Source organism: Sporothrix schenckii, assembly GCF_000961545.1.
Source record: "Sporothrix schenckii 1099-18 chromosome Unknown Cont38, whole genome shotgun sequence".
In the NCBI taxonomy this organism is placed as follows: domain Eukaryota; kingdom Fungi; phylum Ascomycota; class Sordariomycetes; order Ophiostomatales; family Ophiostomataceae; genus Sporothrix; species Sporothrix schenckii.
Genome location: NW_015971139.1, coordinates 3,056,628 through 3,075,959, shown reverse-complemented (window position 1 = coordinate 3,075,959; position 19,332 = coordinate 3,056,628). Strand labels below are relative to the sequence as shown.

Genomic DNA, 19,332 nt, shown 5'->3' with positions numbered 1-19,332 from the left:
CGCAACCAGCGGGCATCCGCTTAATGCATGCGGGCTGCTGTGTGATGTAATATCAGGGTGCAGAAACGGGTGGTTGGCTGTAGTGGCCAGCAGCCAGTGTGCATGAGGCACGCAAGCGACTTTGCATGTCGGCTGCAAATGTGCGGCGATGAGGTTGTGACTCAACACGTCTCGAGAGAGGGGCAACATGCGTATGCTGCAGTGAGAACTGCCATTTATATTTCCAGTAGCCAGCCATTTCGAGGCTTTTCCTCATTTATTTTAACATAAAAACCGTATGCACTCCTACTTGTGTACAAAACATTATCGAGTACACCACCACAAAGTCATTTGAAAGCCTCACAATCTTTGACACTAATAAAATTGGTTACCATGGTAAGAAGGCAACCGTCGCGTTCTCGTCGCGTATCAAAATATAACACAAATAAAAACCTGACCACATTCTAGAACGGCAACAACAACGGTGCAAATTCAAAGTCTCGCAACCAGCGCAGCGGGGACAGCCCCGGCGACAATTTCGTAAAGGATTTCCAGTTTGGCAAAGTACCACTCGATGATGCGTATCTCAGCTTCAGATACATCATCAACGGCATTACCGAGACGCCCACGCTCATGCGTTCGTTTCCCGCGCCAGCTGGTTCGGCTCAAATGGTGTCGAATTTTCACGGGAAAACTACTTCGATGGAGCTCGATATGGCCGCCATGTGGCAGGAGATGGCTCGGGTCAGGCATCTCCCACGCCGAGACAAGCCCGCCGACAATACCACGAATCCCGCCGAAAGGCGGGGATGGCTCTGGGTTTCAAACGTGGCCAAGCAGCTTGAAAACGACCCGCTGCTCGACGCCATTCTTCAGCGCATACGCAAACAAGCATGGAAGAAAGCACGAAAGGACGCCCGCAGATCTCAAAAGGATGTGGCCCCAACAGCAGCGGACAACTCCGCATCGGACACAAAAGAAACAAAGGACATGAAAAATGGCATTATGAGGCTTTTCGAATATGGCCAGGAATCGGACGTGGGCGAGGATGCAAAAATGATGCGGCTGCTCCAAGCGTACCGGAGTCCCCGGCAAGTGGGCAAGCTGCCCAATGGAACCGTGTTGGGCATCGCCAAGGAGGGAAACACCTTGGGAGTAAGGGCTCGAGTGCCGTATCCACTTCTGACGGAATTGGATGTCATAGAGTAGAACGAAACATGGTTTAGCTTTTGTGTACGAGTCATTTCTTCAGTAGAGTACAATAAACAACGTCCCGTCACTGGACATCCTTGCTGTCGATGATGGTGGCCACGACATCGGCTAATTCAATGAGCGACACGCGCACAAGCTCCTCGGCCGTGGCGCCAGGCAGGTCGCGGTCGCCGACGGCGTCACGGACGGCGTAGACGTCATAGCCGAGCTCGGCGGCGGCGCGGACCGTTGCGGAGACGCAGTTGTGGGCCTGTACGTACGTTAGCGACTTTCGAGCGAGGCGTGGAGAGGAGAAACAAAACGCGAGCGAAGCGAAAACCAAAGCATACCATGTAGCCGACGACGACCAGCTTCTTCTTGCTAATCTTGTCGAGCTCCTGCTGGAAGGTGGTGCCCGTAAACGCCGTGGCATGGCGCTTGTAGACGACAGGCTCGGAGTCTGTGGGCGTGAGTTCTGGTAGAATATCCGCCAACGGCGTGCCCGGAGTGAAGACGGGTGCCCCCTCGCGGTTGGCCTGGGCGACGTGGACGACCGAGTTGGGGCCTGCCGCGCGGTAGCGGTCCAGGAGGCCCTTGATGACGGCGCGGGTCTCGGCAGCCTTCTCGACCTTCAAGAGTCCATGGGCATATTCGCCCTGGGTGTCGATGAGGACGAGGACAGAGTCGGTGAGGGAAGGGAGGGACGGCGGGATGCCATAGATGGCGCGGATGTTCTGCGGGGCCATGATGGTATTGAGTTGTTGGAGGTGTTGTTGGAGGCGTTGAGCTGAGGGATGTGGTGCTTGTTCGAGCTGTCTATTTCGGTAGTAGTCGATTGCGTGCTTGGGCTGATGAGGGTGAGAGAAGAGATCTCTTTAAGCTTGGAGTTTGTTTCGATTGTGTTAAATACAGGTCGTCGGAAACGTTCGTTGCCAGTGGGGGAATTGCGGATGAATGGTGTGATGGTGTGATGCTATTCCCACCCGAGACGACTTACAAGTATTTGCGCCAAGAAACGTCCCACCCGAGTTCGGCTGGGCCACTGTGGATAGGTCCGCAACGTCGGCGAACGCTCGGCTCGTATGTCGCATACTGAATTGTTATGAGGATTATAGAAGTTTGTCATCCATTGAAATAAATAAACTGTCTATTCTGTATCGATTTTCGATTGCTTATGTTTACTTTTATTTTATTTTTTTCAAAATCCCTGCGTGACTAATCAAAATCAAATATTCAAATAAAATTTTAAGTCTTGTTTTATTCGCTTGAATAATCAACCAAGAATAAATCAAATCGTAACCACATCCGTTGTTTCTATTTCTAACACGGGGAATAGCCCCGAGCTCGATGCAGAGCGTCGGACGTTGACCATTACACCATATCAGACGTCGCTTTAGCAGTCGATATGGGCGATTGTCCAAAGCTACAAGCCCCATTGGCGGAGCCAAATTTCGACAGAGTCGGCCGCAATGGGAGGCAGCGACTGCAATGTTGCGCTTTTCTGAACAGCGATGGATGTGTCGAATAGCGGCCGTGCTGGAGCCGACGCAGTCGCCAGGCTGGACAAGAACGGCACGAGACGAAGGGCCGAGAGCTTGGCCGACAGGGCGTCGTCGGCCGTCTGTGCTTCTTTGACCAGCGTGGCGACCCAGTCGTCGAGAGCGACTGCCTGGAGGGGCGTGCCTTGTGCCTTGAAGTGAGCGAGGACACTCGGGAGAAGTACGTCGGACCACGTCGTAGAACGGGGGTGGACGGCATGCACGAGCGTGGCCTCGCCCGGGGCGGTCGCGGCTGTGGCGGCGGTTGCAAACTCCAGCAGGATCTGTGCCAAATGGTCTGCCGGGATCCAGTCGACACGTTCGTTGCGGCCCAGCGACGTGGGCAAACGCCGCGTATGGGCAGAGAACGCGACCAGGCTGGGAAACCATTCCTTGGGGTTCCAGATGCCTGCATGCTTTGGCAGCGTGACCGGTCCGCTGATCTGGCCGACGCGGACGACGGTGACGGGGAGGCCGTGGACCGCCGCTGCTTTTTGCAGAAGAAGCTCGGCCAGCAGTTTTGACTCGCCGTAGCCAGACCCAGCCGTGGAAAAGTCAGACAAAAACTGCTCAGGCACAGCGGCCGCCGAGCGGTTGGCAATCCCGACGGAGGAGGTGAAGAGGACATGGGGATGGCGGGTTGACGACGCAGCCAACTCGACCAGCTTGACGATGCCGGCAAGGTGCGGCTTGAACGACGACACGGCTAGGTTGAAGTCGACCTGCCACTGGGTGTGGAGGATGTGGGTGACGGAGCGCTGGAGGCGGGCGTAGTCATCGCCGTGCAGGCCTAGATGGTCGTCGGCGAGGCGTGCACGACGGAAGTGTAGATGGCCAGCAGTGAGGGCCGTTTCGAGACTGTCGGCAGTTCCCAGCCGCGCCTGAAGTTCTTTCTGCTTCTCAAGTCCGCCGTCCTCTGCCCGGTTGAGACACCAAACCTCATCGATGTCGGGCGTGTGCAGCAACGTGTTGAGTAGGTGCGAACCGAGACTTCCCGTGCTGCCCGTCAGGAGGACGACAGTGGGTGTGTGACTGTTGCTGGCGCCGTTGGTTCCGTTGGTGGCGTGGCCGTTTGCGCCGTTTGCGCTTGTCTTGATGGCCTGCAACGTCCGAGAGTACTCTGCCAGCAGCTGCTCCGCTGCACTGCCTTCCCTATCGGCTGCCTGTCCACCCGCACTCTGCATCTCCCACAGTGCCCGTGTCAAAGCAGCCAACGACGGATTCCGGTAGATGAGTGCCGCCGCAATGTCTGCCGGCCTGATGCTGTCCGGCACGTCCCTTGCAATCTGCCGTCTGATTGTCAAGACCTGCAGTGAATCCAGGCCAACTGTCACAAAAAAGTCGTCGTCGTCGGCAATGGCCTTGTTTGTGCTGGCAAGACCTTTGATGGCCTCCCGCAAGCTGTCTCTCAACGAGTCTTCTGTGGCAAAGTCGACAACACCCCCCTCGCCCTGGGCGGCCTCTGCCCTTTCATACAGCGCATCCAGCTCGTCTTTGTACAGCTCTACGGTCGGTGCGCGTCGAATGGTGCCCTTGCCGGTGCGGACAAACGGCTTCGAGGGATCGCCGACCAAGACAAAGTCGGCATGGATGTGGGCGTGCGCCGGGGCGGTCCTGTTGGCCTCATCCAGGACGGGCGCGAGAGCCGCCAGAAAGTCGGGCAGCGGCAGAGAGCGGGCGCTCGGCGACGGCTGCACCAGCAGCGCCGTCTGGAACCGCCCTTGCCCCACCACCAGAGCATCCCCGACCAGCGGACTCGCCACAATGGCCAGCTCCATGGCCTGGGGCTGCACCTTTTCGCCGTTGGACAGCACCAAGACGTTGTCGATGCGGCCCTCGTACCTGTACAGATCGCTCTTGCGCGGATCCGGATGCCGGGAAAAGAGGTCCCGGAAGGGATACGCCTGGAGGTCGGGGAACGTCGAGAAGATGGGCTGCCACTGCTCGAGCGCTGCCTGGCGGACACAGACCAGCTCGTACAGCCCGCCGCCGCGGTCTTGCAGCTCGCAGCCCGTGTCTGGGTGGACGTGCGTGTAGAACCAGTCGCGGCGGTCGGTCAGCACGGCCGGCAGCCAGCCCGTCTCGGTGGTGCCGATGCCCTGGTGGAGGACCGTGTGCGGGAGGCGGTCGACGATGCGGTTGCCGGTGGCGTGGCTCAGCGGGCCGCCCGCGTAGCCAATCGCCTTGGTGGTGCCCAGCAGCTGCAGGGTGGCCTCGTCCTTGGCCAGGTCCTCGAGGAGCGACGGCGGCAGGTAGAGCGCCGCGGGGCGGGCGGCACGGATGACGTCGGCCACGACGTCGGCCGTGTTAAGGGCCAAGTCCGGGGGGCCCAGCACAATCGTCCCGCCGTGGACGAGCGGCCACAGGATGCCGTTGTTGAGGCCGGCCGCGTGGAACATGGGGAACCCGAGGTACGCACGGGCGCCCCAGATGTCGTGCAGCAGCAGTGGTCGTCCGTGGATCGGCCGCAGCAGCGTGTTGGCCTCGGCGAACGCCACGCTGTCCAGAAAGCGCGTGACGGGCTTCGGGTGGCCTGTGCTGCCGCTCGTGTGCAGTACCCACACGGGGTCTCGCCTGCCCTCGTCCCACGTCTTTGTGTACGAAAACGGGGGCGACGGGGTGCTGTCGTCGAGGAAGAAGCCGAGCTCAGGCAGGGCAACGAGTCGTAGGCTCGCCGCGAACGGAGTGCCCAAGTCGACCACCCGCTGAATGTGTGTGCCCCGCGATGCCTGCAGCCACGTCGTGCACCCTGCCGCTTCCAGCACGGCCGCATCGCCTTCGGGGCTGTTGCGCAGCGACGTGTAGAGCATCACGAAGCCGGCCTTGACGGCGGCCAGCACCAGGATATAGTAGCGGAGGTCGGGTGGCCCGCTGTACCCGAGGACCTCTGTCCGGTTATCGGCGATGGTCTTCGTGTCGTGCACATTGTCTCGTATCCAGTGCGCGGCTCGGTCGACTGCATTGGCAAACTGGCGCGCCGTGACGGTCGTCCATGGCCGTGTCAAGTCGGCTGACGACGGATATTCGTACAGAACGCGGTCGGGCGTGTCAGCCGCCACCTGGTCGGCAATGTGTGGCAGCAGCCGGCGGCCGGCCTCGGGGTGGGGCGCGGACGACATGTTGTGGCAGAGAGTCTTGTTCGAGACGCAGCTAACAGTCGCGGCCACGAGTCCTGTCGATGTTATAATCAGCGTTCGACTTATGATGCGCAAAACACAGTACGGACGGTGAACACGCGCACAAAACTAAACCACATGGACGACAAGGATCGAGGATAGGCTGACCCGTGAGCTCGGGCCTGGCCACGTTTGGACAGCCATTGTGACAGAGAATTAGACAATTACACCATCCCGCCTAGGGATTGTCTGTCTGGAAGTCGGCACAGTAGTGTCGTGCGGTGATGGGAAAAGCACCGGAGACTGCGGGAGGACAGGAACTGCCGTCGTTCATCGCATGCACTCCCCGGCTTGACGATGGAGTTGCCCAATCTGCATCGCCGAGTCTCTGGGAGCATGGGACGTCTTGGCAGGGAATGGGCCAGGTTTGCAGGGGTTGGGATAAGCGCTGTAACCATTTCAGGTCGATAGTCTGTTTTTTCCACGGTCACCAAGCCGGACTATCGTCGGCGATGCCAAAAAGAAGACTAGCGTCTGAGCACGTCACTTTTGTATAAGTTGACGACCTCCACGACCAGCTGCCGGGGAGAAGACGGGGAGGCGACGTCTCAGACTTCTTCTGTTAGCATCCTCAGTTTTTCGCGTCCCATCTTGCAGTCGACAGTCCACTCTGGTGGATACCGTCCCAAGAAAGCAAATGCACGATGGTGCGATCGATTGCAGAAGATGATTCCCAGGCTAGGCGTGCCTAGGAGCGTCCACGAGTTGTCGGGACAAAGTACTCGGCGATGCACACGTTGTAGGCGGCGATCCAAGGTGAGCAACGAACGTCTGAATAAATAGTAGTTGCATCTGTACAAAATAAAAAAAAAACATAGAAAGCACTCGAGTCTGATTGGAAACAACTGACTCGTCGCGTGGCCGCTTTCCACCCACAAACTTCTCGTTGTTCAACATTGATTACTAGTGTCGTCTTTTCCTCTCCCGTATACTCCATCTGATCGACACATCATGGGCCTCTGGATCTTGGAACCCGACACGGACGAGGTCGTCCCCGGGACTGTCCACTTGCAGAAAGAGAGCGAGAAGCGGATTCGCAACACGGCGTTCCTCAAACACGGCACGGGACGGCATGCAGGGACCGTGCTGGCGCCGCAGCCGTCGTCGAGTCCAAACGATCCGCTGAGTATGTCCGGCTGGCCGTCCACCGAGCGCGCTCTGATCGCTCGTTACTAATGGTTTTGTTGCAACAGACTGGTCGCCCACCCGCAAAGTCCTCACGTCCATCTTCCTGTCCTGCGGCACCGGCCTCATGGCGGGCACCCACAACTTCATCAACCCGGCCAACGCCGCCATGGCCAAGATCTTCCACACCACGGCCAACACCGTCTCGCAGAGCGTCAGCGTCGTGCTCTTGACGCTGGGCGTCAGTGCCGTCCTGACGAGTCCGCTGGCCCGCATCTACGGCAAGCGGCCCGTGCTTCTCGCGTCCAACGCCATCGCCATCCTCGGGTACGTCATTGTCGTCGCCGCCGGCGAGAACATTGTCGGCCTCTTTGTCGGGCGCGGCATCCACGGCCTGGGCATTGCCGGGCTCGAGTACCTGGTGAGCTCGAGCGTCGGCGACCTGTTCTTTGTGCACGAGCGCGGCATCCACCTCGCCATCTGGCACTATGCGCTGTCCGGCGGCAACGCGCTGGGGCAACCAATCGGCACGGCCATCCTGTCGTCCATGGGCTGGCGGTGGCCGTTTATCTGGGCCTGCATCGTCTATACCGTCTACACCATTGTCCTCTACTTTGCCTGTCCCGAGACGACGTACAACCGTCCGGCGCAGTTGGATCTGGACATTTTGGAGGACATTGACGACAGCAGCAGCGAGCGGGAGATTTCGGGCATTCCGGCGCTTGCGAGAGGCGACGAGAAGACGGTGAGCAGCAGCGTCCACGATGGAGACGTCGAGTCCACTCCGCCCGCGGTCGAGGCGCGGATGAGCTACCGCGAGAGCCTGCGCGTCTTCAACGGCCGCTTCAGCGACGAGTCGTTCTGGCGCGCCCTCGTCACGCCCTGGAGCGCGTTTCTCCTGCCCGCCGTCTCGTGGGCCGCCCTCTCGTACGGCTGGAGCGTGGCCGTGGCGGCCTCCTTCTCCGTCGGCCTGTCGTCCATCTTCACCAAGGCCCCGTACAACTTCACCAGCAATCAAGTCGGCTTGACCGTCTTCTCGTCCTTTGTCGGCGCCACGCTCGGCAACGCCCTGCCCGGTCCGCTGTCCGACTGGCTCGTGACGTTTCTGTCCCGCCGCAACAAGGGCATCTACGAGCCCGAGTTTCGCATCGTCCTGTCCGTCCCCTCGTTCTTCCTGGGCCTGCTCGGCTTCTGGGGGTTTGGGTGGTCCCTCCAGGTCCGCGCGCCGTTCATGGTCCCCGTCTTCTTCTACGGACTGGCCATCTTTGCCGGTTCCATCAACTCCCTCATCAGCAACACCTACCTGCTCGACTGCCACCGCGCCCAGGCCCAGGACGGCTATGCTGCCGTCACCATCTTCCGGGGCATCAGCAGCTTCGTCATGACGTTTGTCATCAACATCTGGATTCAGCGGAGCGGCTACCGGGACGTGTACTTTTGGATCGGCGCCGTGCACGGCCTGACGTGCGTGATGGGCATGTTTCTTTATGTGTTTGGGAAGAAGGTAAGTCACGCGACCCCATTTGGTAGGCAGTTGAGGGCTTCCCTGACTTTACGAATGCTGACCGTCTAGATCCGCTTTTCCATCTCCAAGAACAAGTTTATCCAGAGCAAGCTGGCCAAGCGCAAGGTAGCGTAAAGCTGGTTCTTTCGTTTGCAACATTTAATTTTCCATTCCATAGAACGTAAATTCAAGCACTATAATAACACTAATACTAAGTACACTTTTTTTGCATACACTCCGTACAATACATACGCACCTACTGGTACTCCTGTTTGATGGTCGTTGTTGCTCGGATCCCGCTGTTTGTGTTTGTGTTTCCATTGCCGTGTCCATAACCCTGGCCTGTGAGCTCGACTTCGTCGCTGCCCTGCGACCGCGGACTGCGGCCCGTGCCAATGGTCGTCTCGTTGCGGCCGCGGCGGGCCACGGATTCGCGGTACGTGTGCTGCACGGTCGTCTGCACGACAGGCTGCGGCTTGTCGACCGGGGCCAGCACGTCCATGCCAATCTCCGCGTCGGCGTACAGCGCGTCGGTGCTGTCGCTGACTTTGGAGTACTGGCCCGAGGGCGTGCTGGAGGTGGGCCCGCCGGAGCCGCCCCAGGTCTGGAGGGGCCCGTCGGGCCCCGTGGGCGGCGCCGAGTGCTGGTCGTTGGAGCCACCGGACGAAATGAGGCGGGGAAAGAAGCGGGAGACAAAGGGCCGCAGGGTCGGCAGGCAGGCGGCGATGATGGCCACGGTCAGCTCGAGGTACGACCAGAGGGCGGCGCCCGTGTTGTCCCAGGTGGTGTCGGAGGACGTGGCGGCGGCGTCGAGGGTGGAGAGGCGGACGATGGAGATGATGCAGGTAAAGAGGCCGAGGCACAGAATAAAGGCCAGGATGATCTTTTGCCGCAGGGGCAGTTGGAGCTGGCGGATGGCCGGCAGCGGCAGGATGAAGACGGTCAGGTCGGTGATCAGGTTGATGACGGCCGGCGCAAAGAAGGCGGGCACAAAGTCGATGCAGTGGCCCTTGACGGTGGGGTCCCAGAGCAGCTGGATGGGCAGGCAGAGCATGGACAAAAAGGAGACGAGGGCAATGCCCCAGGCGGTCAGGAAGACGAGGGCGGCGAGGTTGGCGCGCTGGAGCCAGGTGCCGACAAAAATGCGGCGGTACATGAGGACGATGGAGACCTTGACGAGGACGAGCGCGGCGTTGTAGACGAGGATGGAGGAGTAGAAACTCTGCGAGATCGTCAGTGGGCACAAGACGCGAGTGAGGACAGCGAACGGGGACAGGAGAAAACACACCTTGGTGTATGGTACGAGGTCTTCGATTGTCCACACATGACGGCCCATGCCAAAGTGTTGTTCTGCGTTGTTAGTTTTTGCAAACAAAATCAAAAGCCAGAGGACAAGGCGGACGACAACGCACCCAATCCGATGGCGACGGCCGCCGCGATGGCGAGGACCTGTGCCACGACCAAGACCCAGTCGTCGGGGCCAAAGGCGCGGACGATAAAGGTGCGCGTGACGACACGGAGGACGACGAGGGTCGACGTCAAGGCGCAGCTGACGGTGATGATGGCGATGATTTCGGTGACCTTGGACTCGCCATCGCGGGAGTGGTCGATGTTGGACATGGTGACGAGTAAAGGGCTGATGGCAAGACGGTGCTTGTGTTTGCGACGGTGTTGTCGTGCTGTCGTGCTGTTGTGCTGTCGTGAGTCGATGAAGACGGATGTCTAGGCAGAACGCGTCTCTTATACCGCGGAGGCGCTCAGACAAACATGTCCGTGGAAGAAGGAACGAGAGAAGACGCAAATAAAGCGGCTAGAAGGAGGCTCGAAGGCAGCGACCGACATACGAGAAGATTATATCAAACAAAGTCACCACGACGGGCGACAAGGACAGCGGCGGTCGTCTGTCGATGGCTGCCGTTGAACGTGGCCGGATGTGATATCCAGCAGTCGAGACGCACGGAATGCGAGGCCAGCGCGGCTGGAGGACGTCGACTGTGGGGTCTGTGCAACACAGTTGGAGGCGACGTTGACTAGGATGCTGAGGCTTTTCTTTTTCTGAGCATCCTGTCACGACGAACGGTCCTGGCAGACATGCAAAAGTACACCTGCAGAGAGTGAGAGTCTTGCAAAGTCTGCAGACGGACGGCTCCCTTCACTCTGCATAAGCAGCCGTGGTCGACATGGAAGGATGTGTCCGCCAAACAAGGGTGAACCTGGGAACCGGAGACGAGGACGATGGCGTGGGTGTGGATGGGTCGGGTTGGAAGTACATGTCGTTGTCTACGCGTACATCGTACGACATGCAAAAATAGGAAAAGAACAGCCTCTGATCAACAAACAGTGCAAACTACTGCAGCCGCAACTCTCAGGCCTCGTCCATCTTTTCTCTTCACAGCATAGAAGCAATGAAGATGAGCAGGGCTAGCAGGACTAGCAGGACTGGGCCCGCCGCGTGTGCCGTTGCCGTTTGCCGTGTTTAGTGTCCGTAGAGGACCTCGAGGTCTCTCCTGTGTACATCGTAGCACTCACGAACTCCAGTTGGTCGTGGTTCCCCCTATCTTCCCGTCCCGCACGCCCTTGTCCATGCTCCAGATTGGGCTCCATTGTCCGCCCTGTCGACCCTCTTCAGCCCTCGTGTCGTCTCCACAATTGTCGTTCACCGGTGCGGCCGTGCGCCTGGACTCGTGTGGGCAAGTGTGCAAATTCTGTGCGGAGATGTGGGTACGAATGCGCACGGATGTTTCTGGGTCAGGTCCTATTGGAGAACCAGATTTTCATCGGCGACGGACCAAACATGAAAAACGACAGAGATATTAAAAGGATGGAGAACGTCGCACATCAAGCGGAGTATCAGAAACATGGCCAACAGAATGGGGCAGGTCCTTTGGGTATCGTCGAATGCGACCTCTGGTATGGAGTGATGAACGGAGAAGTTCGAGGTGTGAGCAAGGAATGGAGAATCTCGACTACTAGTGGGAGTTTATTTGGTGGATAGTGGAGGCAAGGTGTCATAATTCAAATCCAAACAATGGGGCAGCAACAATGGCAAAGGAAGATGAGTCCAGCGTATGTTATTTTGAATTCGTTTTTCAGTTCTTCGTAGTTTCTTGTCTCGATTTTGATGGTCGCACAGCCAAGATTCCCGACCAAGTAATTCCACATTGGCCGCATACTGTGTACATGGCGCTGCACATGTCAGGGGTGCCTGTTGCAGCTGCGACTCTGCAGTTCGTTGTGGTTTTGAAAGGATTTCTCCGGAGAGGAGAAAAAAAGGAGAGAAAACAAAGAGGCACAGCAACCAGGATGAGCCGTTGTTCAGGGGTCTTCCGCCATGCCAACAGTCTCTGATGACTGTTTACGTTTGTTTTGGGATGTCACGTTTTCTGCTGTCCAATCTCCGTCGTGGTAACCCCTGAAAAATGTTTGACAGTTCCAAAGGTTCGTGTTTGAGAGAGTCTTTATTTCTGCCGACCTAATATTGGATTCAGGCCACCTCTCCAATGTGACAGTCGGAGGCCATGTCTGTTTTCGTTTGCGGTAGGATGCAGGGCCGTGAGCGAGGCCATATCGTACAGAGTATGGATCCGCAAAGGGACGCGTCAGTTTGACAATGGAGGAGCTGAGGATTGTCCAAGAGAAACTAACAAAGCTTGTTTAGAGGAGACACAATCGTGGGCAGGCTGTACATTCTCTTTTGTGAATAAAACAAAAACAATTGATCAAACAGATTAAAATACACCAGCTTCCCCTACTCTGATTGCATGCCTTTCGCTCAGACGTAAAAGTTCGTCTCAAGCCTGGTCCAGGGTCCAGGTGACATCGTGCAATACTGTAGTCTTTTCCCTGCCGGGCAGCAGGAAATGACCAGTAATATGGAGCATGTCGTACGTTGTATTCCTCCGTACGTGCAACTCCCAGCCAACAAATGATCGGCAAACCACTGCGCGCTCTCGAGTTCTCCAGGTATTCGTAGCAACTCATCACTTTCATTAGCGTGATTCACGATATCTTCTCTGTTGTGTATCTGTGTGTTTCTGCACGCTCTCTTATGTTTCTCTCCTTCACAAGGTCCGTCCGCAGCGCTAATTCTTGTCCGCAAAGCTTCTTTTCTAACGCAGGACGTGTAAAGCTTAGCATGTCTCGGCCTGCATGGTTGTGCACTGTCGTTGCTTGGCGAGTCTGAGGTCGTAGTGAATTGCTTTGTTTTCTTTCTTTTTTAAGTATATCACCAGTGAGTTATTGTGAAAGTCGTGATATTCTCATGCAACGTGATATTGTCAAGTGCTAACTAATTATTCGTGTTCCTGGTGATGTCCATATCCATATTATCCCTGCCCTACGCCCGTACAATCCAAATGGTTCTTTTCCAGTATCCTCCCTCCGTCAGTCCGTTACTGCCCGCCTCGCCCTCTACTTCTTTCCCGTCAGAGAGCTCGTCACGGAGCCCAGGCCGAGGCTGTCGAGAATCTTGTTGAGGCCCAGCCCGCCCAGCAGGTTGTCCACGAGTCCGCCCAGGCCCAGACCGCCGAGCAGCTTGCCCACGAGGCCGAGGACGCCGCTGAGGAGCAGGCCGACGGCGGCGAGAATCTGGGCGAGGGGCTCGGACAGGAGGCCCCAGAGTGGGTTGAGCTCCTTCTTGGCCTTGGGCATGTTCTCGAGCTTCTTCTTGGCGCCGTCGATGGTGGTGGTGACCTTGCCGGTCAGCTCCTTGAGCACGTCGGCGAGGTGGTACTCTTCGGGCGTGGCCTCGTGGGTGGCGGCGTGGTGCTTGGCCTGGGACTGGATGCGGCCGTCCGGGTCGAGGCCGCGGACGACGCCGTTGGCCTCGGTCAGGATCTTGCCGCCCTCTTCGATCAGGGGCTTGACCTCCTTGACGAGGCCCTCCTCGTCGAGCTCGTCCTTGGGCTGGCGGTCGGCGGCCTCCATCTTCTGGGTGATCATGTCGCAGATGGGCTTGACCTTGTCGAGGCAGCGCTCCAGCGCCGTGGTGATTTGCTGCGCCAGCTTCTTGTCCTGCTCCTTCTTCTCGGCCTCGGGATCTTTGTCCTTGGTGTCCTTGGTGCCGGCGGCACCGGACGCGGACTCGGCCGAGGTCTTCGGGTCATTGGTGACCTGCGAAGTGGCGCTCTGGACGTCGGCCATGGTGATGGTGGATGCGGGTGGAAGTTGAGCGAGGTAAGTTATGTTGGTGTGTGGGGTGGTTGGAGTGGAAGGAATGGAGACTGTTTGTGAACGTTGTGTTGTAGTATGGTGACGAGATGTCTGGATGTCGAGATAAGGTGAAGATGCAGTGCTGACAACAAGGGAATGGTATGGCCAGACTTTTATACACAGATCCTTCTCAACAGACGAGCCCCGGATCCATCGCATCATCGACTTCCAACGAGGCAGCCTGTCGTCGTCAGAGGTACGTCACGGCCATTGTCAAGTCAGGAGGCGAGAGGGGGTAGAGTGTGGCCTGCCTCGACAGGCTAGCATTGTTAACTTGGAAGGCAACGCTCTAGAACCATCTCCTGTGGTCTTGTATGACATGGCAAGTGGGAAGCCAAGCCGTGAGGCTGTCTGGCCGCCCAGAAGAGGATGCATACAAGCCCAGGTAATACCTGCGAGGATGACTTCATCTTTGCAAACTAAGCCAAGCGATCAAGATCAAGACCAAACCAACAAACCATGTATCCACACACCGACGACAAGTTGGACGGGCTCCGGGGCAGATGGGGAGGGGAGAGGGTGTAAAAAGTTCATCTAGACCGGCATGGTTACCAAGTTCTTCAGCGTTACAAGAAATCAAAAACGATAACATGGAAGCCGTGACGAAACGGTGTGTACTGAGGACAGAGAGGGTGTATGGAGACTGAAAAGAACGAAGGAAAGGCTACCGGGGCACACTCAAGCTAGTCACAAAAGACTGGGGAAGCAGGGAAGGTCGTCTCGTCGTCTAGCCTGACGGCTTGCCAGCCGAAGGGGTTCTAGAGCCTGGTGTGACGTACCCATGTGGATGTGGCAAAATGGAGTGGGTGGAGAGGTGGACTACTCTATTTAAATACGCAAAAAACCTGTCCGCTGCATCCACTCGGCCAAGTCTTAGATCATCGATCGGCCGATCTGTCCTCTGAAGCGAACGTGGGAATGCGTCTTAATTAGTGACCTACACGGATAGCTTTGCAGCTGCAACGGCTGCTAAAAGCGACAATCGTGGGCATCTTTGTTGAATTCTGCAATGATTTACAAGAGCATCGTGAAAAGGTGCAACGGTGACCATACTCTGCAGTGAAACGAAGAGAATAAATAATAATAAAGCATCGACTCTACCCTACATCTCCAATATTCCGTCCTTTACATAAACGCCGACTGTAATACCGCAACGCCTTCCGATCAATAGATCCCAAAACGATAACCCGATCAACAGATCCCAAAACGATAACCCAACGCCAGCACAACCGCCTTCACGTAAAGCTAATGTTGGGCATCTTGGGCGGCTGGCCGGTGTTGGGAAAGACGGTGGGAATGCGAATGGTCAGCTGGATGCCTTCGGTGGTGGACTTGACGTCCAAGAAGATGTCGGACGGGCTCTCGCCTTCCTTTCGGTAGCTCTCGGCGTTGACGCGGGGCGGTGACCCGCCCTTCTGCTCGCCTTGTGTTTTCGTTCTCGTCTGGTCGTTGCCGTCCTCGTCCTCCCCGTCCCCCTTCTTGTTCATCCGCCCCACAATGTTGCCCTGGCCGTCGAGGATGTTGCCGTCGGCATCCACGCGGAACGCGCTCGACCCGCCGCCGGTAAACTCGTCGAGCGGCTGGGCGGCAGCCGCGGCTGCGCGTCGCCGCCGGGCTTCCTGCATGGACCGCCGTTCAGCGTCGGTCGTGACGTGCTCGACGTAGCCGAGGAGCTCGTGGCCGTCGTCGCCCAGGACGTCGCCGTTCTCGTTGCTGATGGTGCGGCCGACCATGCTCGGCAAATCGCCGGCCACGCGACCGAGGACGTCGTCGCCGTCGCAGACGTCGCCGTACTCGTCAATGGGCTTGCCGACGAGGCGGGCGGTCAGGAAGCGCGGCAGCGTCGGGCGGCCATAGCTGGAGATGCCTGGGACGGCGTCGGGGGACGCTGTGTCTTTGGGCGTGTCTTTGGGTATGTCCTTGGGTGTGGCAATGGGGCTGAGGGATGGAATGCGCCCAATCTTGGGGATGGGGGCGACGTAGGCCGGCTGCTTGCCGCGGTCGTGAAAGTGTGTTTGGATACGCGGCTCGCCGGTGCGGGCCGCAGACGGGGAGGAAGAGGATGGTGATGGCGACGACAGCGGAACGGGGCCCTGCTTACTGCGGCCGTGCTCGTCCTCGACAATTTCTTCTTCTGGTGGATCGTCGTAGTCGTGGTCGTCGTGGTCGTCGTCTGTAGAGAGCTCTTCAACGACTGGGCTCTGGTCGTGGACAGGGCTGTGGACGGGCGTGTGGTCTGTACTGGGGACGGCCGGCCGATGCTGTAGTGGCTGTGGCTGTGTCTTGCGGGACGCCATGATTAGAGTGAGTGCTGTTGCGTGTGGTTGCGTGTGGTTGCGTGGAGTGTTAACGCGTGGAGAATGGACGACCAGCTACTGCTGCAAAGTGTACCGTCTCGGGGTATGTACAGGATGGCCGATGGTTGACCTGATCCACAGTGACAAGCGGACGGAGTACCTGCCGCAGACGTTGGTTTGTAGTAGCTGGAGAGGTTGCGGTCGGAAGACGGCAGAAGATGGTGCTGTGGGAAGCAGTAATTAGGAAAAGAACAAGGATGGGAGGACAGAGCCTGAGTTGAGTTGCGTGGAGGTAGTCCAGGCGTGTGATGTCAGTGTCGAGTGAGGCCACAGAGTACAGGCCCTACAGGTACAGTTATGCTCGTCTGCGGTCTGTCTGTCCAACATGCAACGATTCAAGTTGTAGTCCAGAGGTGATGATTCTCGAGTCGTCGACACATTCAGGGCATTCAGGGCAGCCAGCGCAGAAGCACAAAATTGGACAGAAGGCGAGAGAACAAGACAGAACCACGCGACGCCATTTCGTTTGGCGTGTTTCGTCTATTCGTCTTGTGTTTCCAGGAATACCAATGTCCCGCAAATGCTCTCGTCGTTGTCGTCCTGACGTTGCACTAACCACGAGTCGTTGACGTCACTGTGGACAAGTTGTGTGGGGGATGGCAGCGGTTCAGCGTTTTACCATGCGACACTCGCCTGCCGTTCGGCCCTCCTCTGAGGGTGGTGTGGATATAGCTGGGGTCGCAGTTGACAACAATTGATGGAGTATTCTCACCAGGTATCGTTGTCATTATTGCCGTGTTATTGTCAACTATGTCAACTAATCAGTCGAAATACGCCGCTTTTATCCGTCCCGTTTCAGTCTCATAGCATCGTTTTGGCAGTCCTTCTCGGGGCATCTGCCCCGAGGATAATTGGAAAATACGAGGTAAGACAGCCAGGAGCGGGAAGCGCAAAATACAGAATATCACCGGCGAGGCCGTGTCCATTACGTCGTTCTGTTCAGTGCCAGACTGGCCCGTCAAAAGATTGCGTCTAAGCGTCGGGCCACTGTCAAAGACGGTGCGTTCCTTCTCTCCCTTTCTCCACGGGAGCGACCGGTGTCTCGGCCTGTCAAACATCTGACATCGCCTGTCTTAGTGAGGTTGAGCCGATTGCACAAGTCGAACAGAAAGAAGTTAAAATAGAGGTATTTTGTGAATGGTTACAGGATACAGAAGGGTACCTGTAGTGAGCCGCACGCACTAAAAATATGACAGTAGCGCGGCAAGTAGTGTAAAATTAGCGGACAGGTGGCAAGTGGTGGGCAGCTAACAGGCGATTAGCGAGCAGTTAGCGAACAGAAATGGATTTGTACACGTCAGTGGCGCTCGAGGCCCCCTCGCGCCCTGCACATATGACCCGCGTGCCTGTATCACTAGCCAGTAGCCTGTAACCTGTCGCCAGCCACCTGTAAACAAGGCCCACTCGAACAAAGACGTGTGAATGACAGTCGCCAGCGGACTGGAGACGAAACAGCGGCCCCTGTCGTGTTCTACGTTGGTCCGATTCGTTGGTTGGTCAGTGACCTCTCACTGCTCTTTGTCCAGATCGTCGATGCGTCTTTTGAGTTACGTACGACATGCTCTGTACACACAGATGCTATTTCGTGTTAATGGCTCACTGGAGATGGGGTCAATCAACAAAGGAGAGAGCATTTTGCTCCTCCGCAAGTCGCACTCGCACACACAACGCGGTTGATTGGCACGGTCATGGGCACTCTACGATCGACAATCTCGGTTCTGGATCGACTAGCAGTGGCACAAAATTCTATTGATTGCCGTAGGGGCGGCGGAAACAAAGAAAAGAAAGGATCCAGAACAGTGTCTGCCCTCAAACTAAAAACAGGGGTACTGATCAACAGGAGAATGCAGAGTGTTACGACACAGAACAGAGTCCAATTCAAAGGAATGTATGTTGTAGACAAGTAGCAAATAAGCAGGTATGCAGATAAACATTCAGTGAAACAGCAACGACATAACCAAGTACTCCGCACATATCAAGTCTCCACCATTATGTCTCCCTGGACATGGTTAGCATATTGTCAAGGAAGAAGGGGGGGACAGGGCTTGCAGGGTCTGCCACCCAGGGAGGAACTCACAAAAGAGCCAGCTCGAGGTCACCGTGGATCTTGGCCTTGAGGGTAATTTCAATGTCCAGATTCAGGTCCAGCCGCAGCCGCAGCGTGTCGCTGCCCTTTTTGCCTTCACCGCCGCCCTGCTGCTGGAGGGCGCCGCCCGCCACGCCGCCCAGCGTGTTGGTGACGCCGCCGACGACGCCCTGGGCCGTCTGGCCGACGTTGCCGAGGGCCAGGTTGTCGAGGGTCCCGTCGAGGGGTCCGCCGCCGCCCTGCTGCCGCTGCTGCTGGCCGCCTTGCTGAGACTGCTGTGCCTGGCGCTGCGGACGGCGCCGGCGGGCAGGCGGCTGCTGTTCCGGCTCGGGCTCGGGCTCGTACTGGTCGTCCGAGTAGTCGTCTTCGGACTCGTAGGCGGTTTGTTGCTGCTGCTGGCGCTTGGACATTTTGAATTGTGTGACGGGGTGAAGGGAGGTGCTGCTGGTGGAGGCTCAAGGCAGGAAGCAGTAATGAAGAATCTGAAGTTAAGTTTTGTGTAAAGTTCTGTGTCAAGTTCTTTTTTGTTTGACGATGTGAAGAGATGATATGCTGGGACAATGGCGAGCACGACAGGAGGATGGACGGCTTGTTAAAAAGAAAACGGAATGATACGGGAGACCCGACGACAGTGACACCAACTTGGTTTGTGGGAATATCCATCATGTTGAGGCCCATGTCGAGACCAAGTCCCTGTCCAACTCCAATTCCAACTTTGTCCAACGATGTCATAATGTCATGCCTGCATCCTTGGATACATTTTGAGTTGTCCAGATATACTTTGTCTACATTCACACCCCCCCACCCCCCCCCAACTTTAATGATGAAATCATTGCCCCTGTCCGGTGGCAAGTGCTGGGGAAATCAAGGTGGGACAGAGGACTACGAGGGCGTCCCCGTGAGTATCTGTTGTCTGGAGTCTGGTGTCTGGTGTCTGGTGTCTTTCCTCGCCTTTCTAAGCCAATGCAACTGTGCCAGGGGAAGCTAACCGCCTGCCAACCGAGCCAAGACAAATGAAACAAAGACCACATGGGCAGGATGGGGCGCTGTGCAAAGTATGACGACAGACGGCCCACGGCGTTTGGGGTAAATTATGAGGGTGGAGTGGAGAGGGTGGGACGAAGAAAAGAGCCATATTCATACATGAAAATAGACTGTCGAATAA

At 57.1% G+C, this 19,332-nt stretch overlaps 9 protein-coding genes across 9 annotated transcripts; 2 read left to right on the top strand and 7 right to left on the bottom strand.

The window, feature by feature from the left end:
* Positions 1-471: 471 nt before the first annotated feature.
* On the bottom strand, positions 472-732 carry SPSK_06799 (uncharacterized protein; the record flags this gene model as incomplete). Its single annotated transcript, XM_016733493.1, has 1 exon — positions 472-732. One exon carries the CDS (start codon positions 730-732, stop codon positions 472-474), a length of 261 nt encoding a protein of 86 aa, XP_016592720.1.
* Positions 733-1,255: 523 nt separating this feature from the next.
* Positions 1,256-1,916, bottom strand: SPSK_06618 (isochorismatase; the record flags this gene model as incomplete). Its single annotated transcript, XM_016733320.1, has 2 exons — positions 1,256-1,441; positions 1,521-1,916. 2 exons carry the CDS (start codon positions 1,914-1,916, stop codon positions 1,256-1,258), a joined length of 582 nt encoding a protein of 193 aa, XP_016592719.1.
* A 677-nt stretch (positions 1,917-2,593) lies between these two features.
* Positions 2,594-5,827, bottom strand: SPSK_05882 (nonribosomal peptide synthetase; the record flags this gene model as incomplete). Its single annotated transcript, XM_016732591.1, has 1 exon — positions 2,594-5,827. One exon carries the CDS (start codon positions 5,825-5,827, stop codon positions 2,594-2,596), a length of 3,234 nt encoding a protein of 1,077 aa, XP_016592718.1.
* A 1,008-nt stretch (positions 5,828-6,835) lies between these two features.
* SPSK_06130 (cycloheximide resistance protein) lies at positions 6,836-8,648 on the top strand (the record flags this gene model as incomplete). Its single annotated transcript, XM_016732837.1, has 3 exons — positions 6,836-7,010; positions 7,078-8,513; positions 8,583-8,648. 3 exons carry the CDS (start codon positions 6,836-6,838, stop codon positions 8,646-8,648), a joined length of 1,677 nt encoding a protein of 558 aa, XP_016592717.1.
* Positions 8,649-8,769: 121 nt separating this feature from the next.
* Positions 8,770-10,133, bottom strand: SPSK_06295 (uncharacterized protein; the record flags this gene model as incomplete). Its single annotated transcript, XM_016733001.1, has 3 exons — positions 8,770-9,735; positions 9,802-9,863; positions 9,926-10,133. 3 exons carry the CDS (start codon positions 10,131-10,133, stop codon positions 8,770-8,772), a joined length of 1,236 nt encoding a protein of 411 aa, XP_016592716.1.
* A 147-nt stretch (positions 10,134-10,280) lies between these two features.
* On the top strand, positions 10,281-10,547 carry SPSK_06794 (uncharacterized protein; the record flags this gene model as incomplete). Its single annotated transcript, XM_016733488.1, has 1 exon — positions 10,281-10,547. The coding sequence occupies one exon, from the start codon at positions 10,281-10,283 to the stop codon at positions 10,545-10,547; it is 267 nt and encodes an 88-aa protein (XP_016592715.1).
* Positions 10,548-12,923: 2,376 nt separating this feature from the next.
* Positions 12,924-13,655, bottom strand: SPSK_06590 (uncharacterized protein; the record flags this gene model as incomplete). Its single annotated transcript, XM_016733292.1, has 1 exon — positions 12,924-13,655. The coding sequence occupies one exon, from the start codon at positions 13,653-13,655 to the stop codon at positions 12,924-12,926; it is 732 nt and encodes a 243-aa protein (XP_016592714.1).
* A 1,304-nt stretch (positions 13,656-14,959) lies between these two features.
* On the bottom strand, positions 14,960-16,021 carry SPSK_06432 (uncharacterized protein; the record flags this gene model as incomplete). Its single annotated transcript, XM_016733138.1, has 1 exon — positions 14,960-16,021. One exon carries the CDS (start codon positions 16,019-16,021, stop codon positions 14,960-14,962), a length of 1,062 nt encoding a protein of 353 aa, XP_016592713.1.
* Positions 16,022-18,070: 2,049 nt separating this feature from the next.
* Positions 18,071-18,577, bottom strand: SPSK_06692 (uncharacterized protein; the record flags this gene model as incomplete). The annotated part of the gene is made up of 2 exons (XM_016733393.1): positions 18,071-18,080; positions 18,159-18,577. 2 exons carry the CDS (start codon positions 18,575-18,577, stop codon positions 18,071-18,073), a joined length of 429 nt encoding a protein of 142 aa, XP_016592712.1.
* Positions 18,578-19,332: the final 755 nt, after the last annotated feature.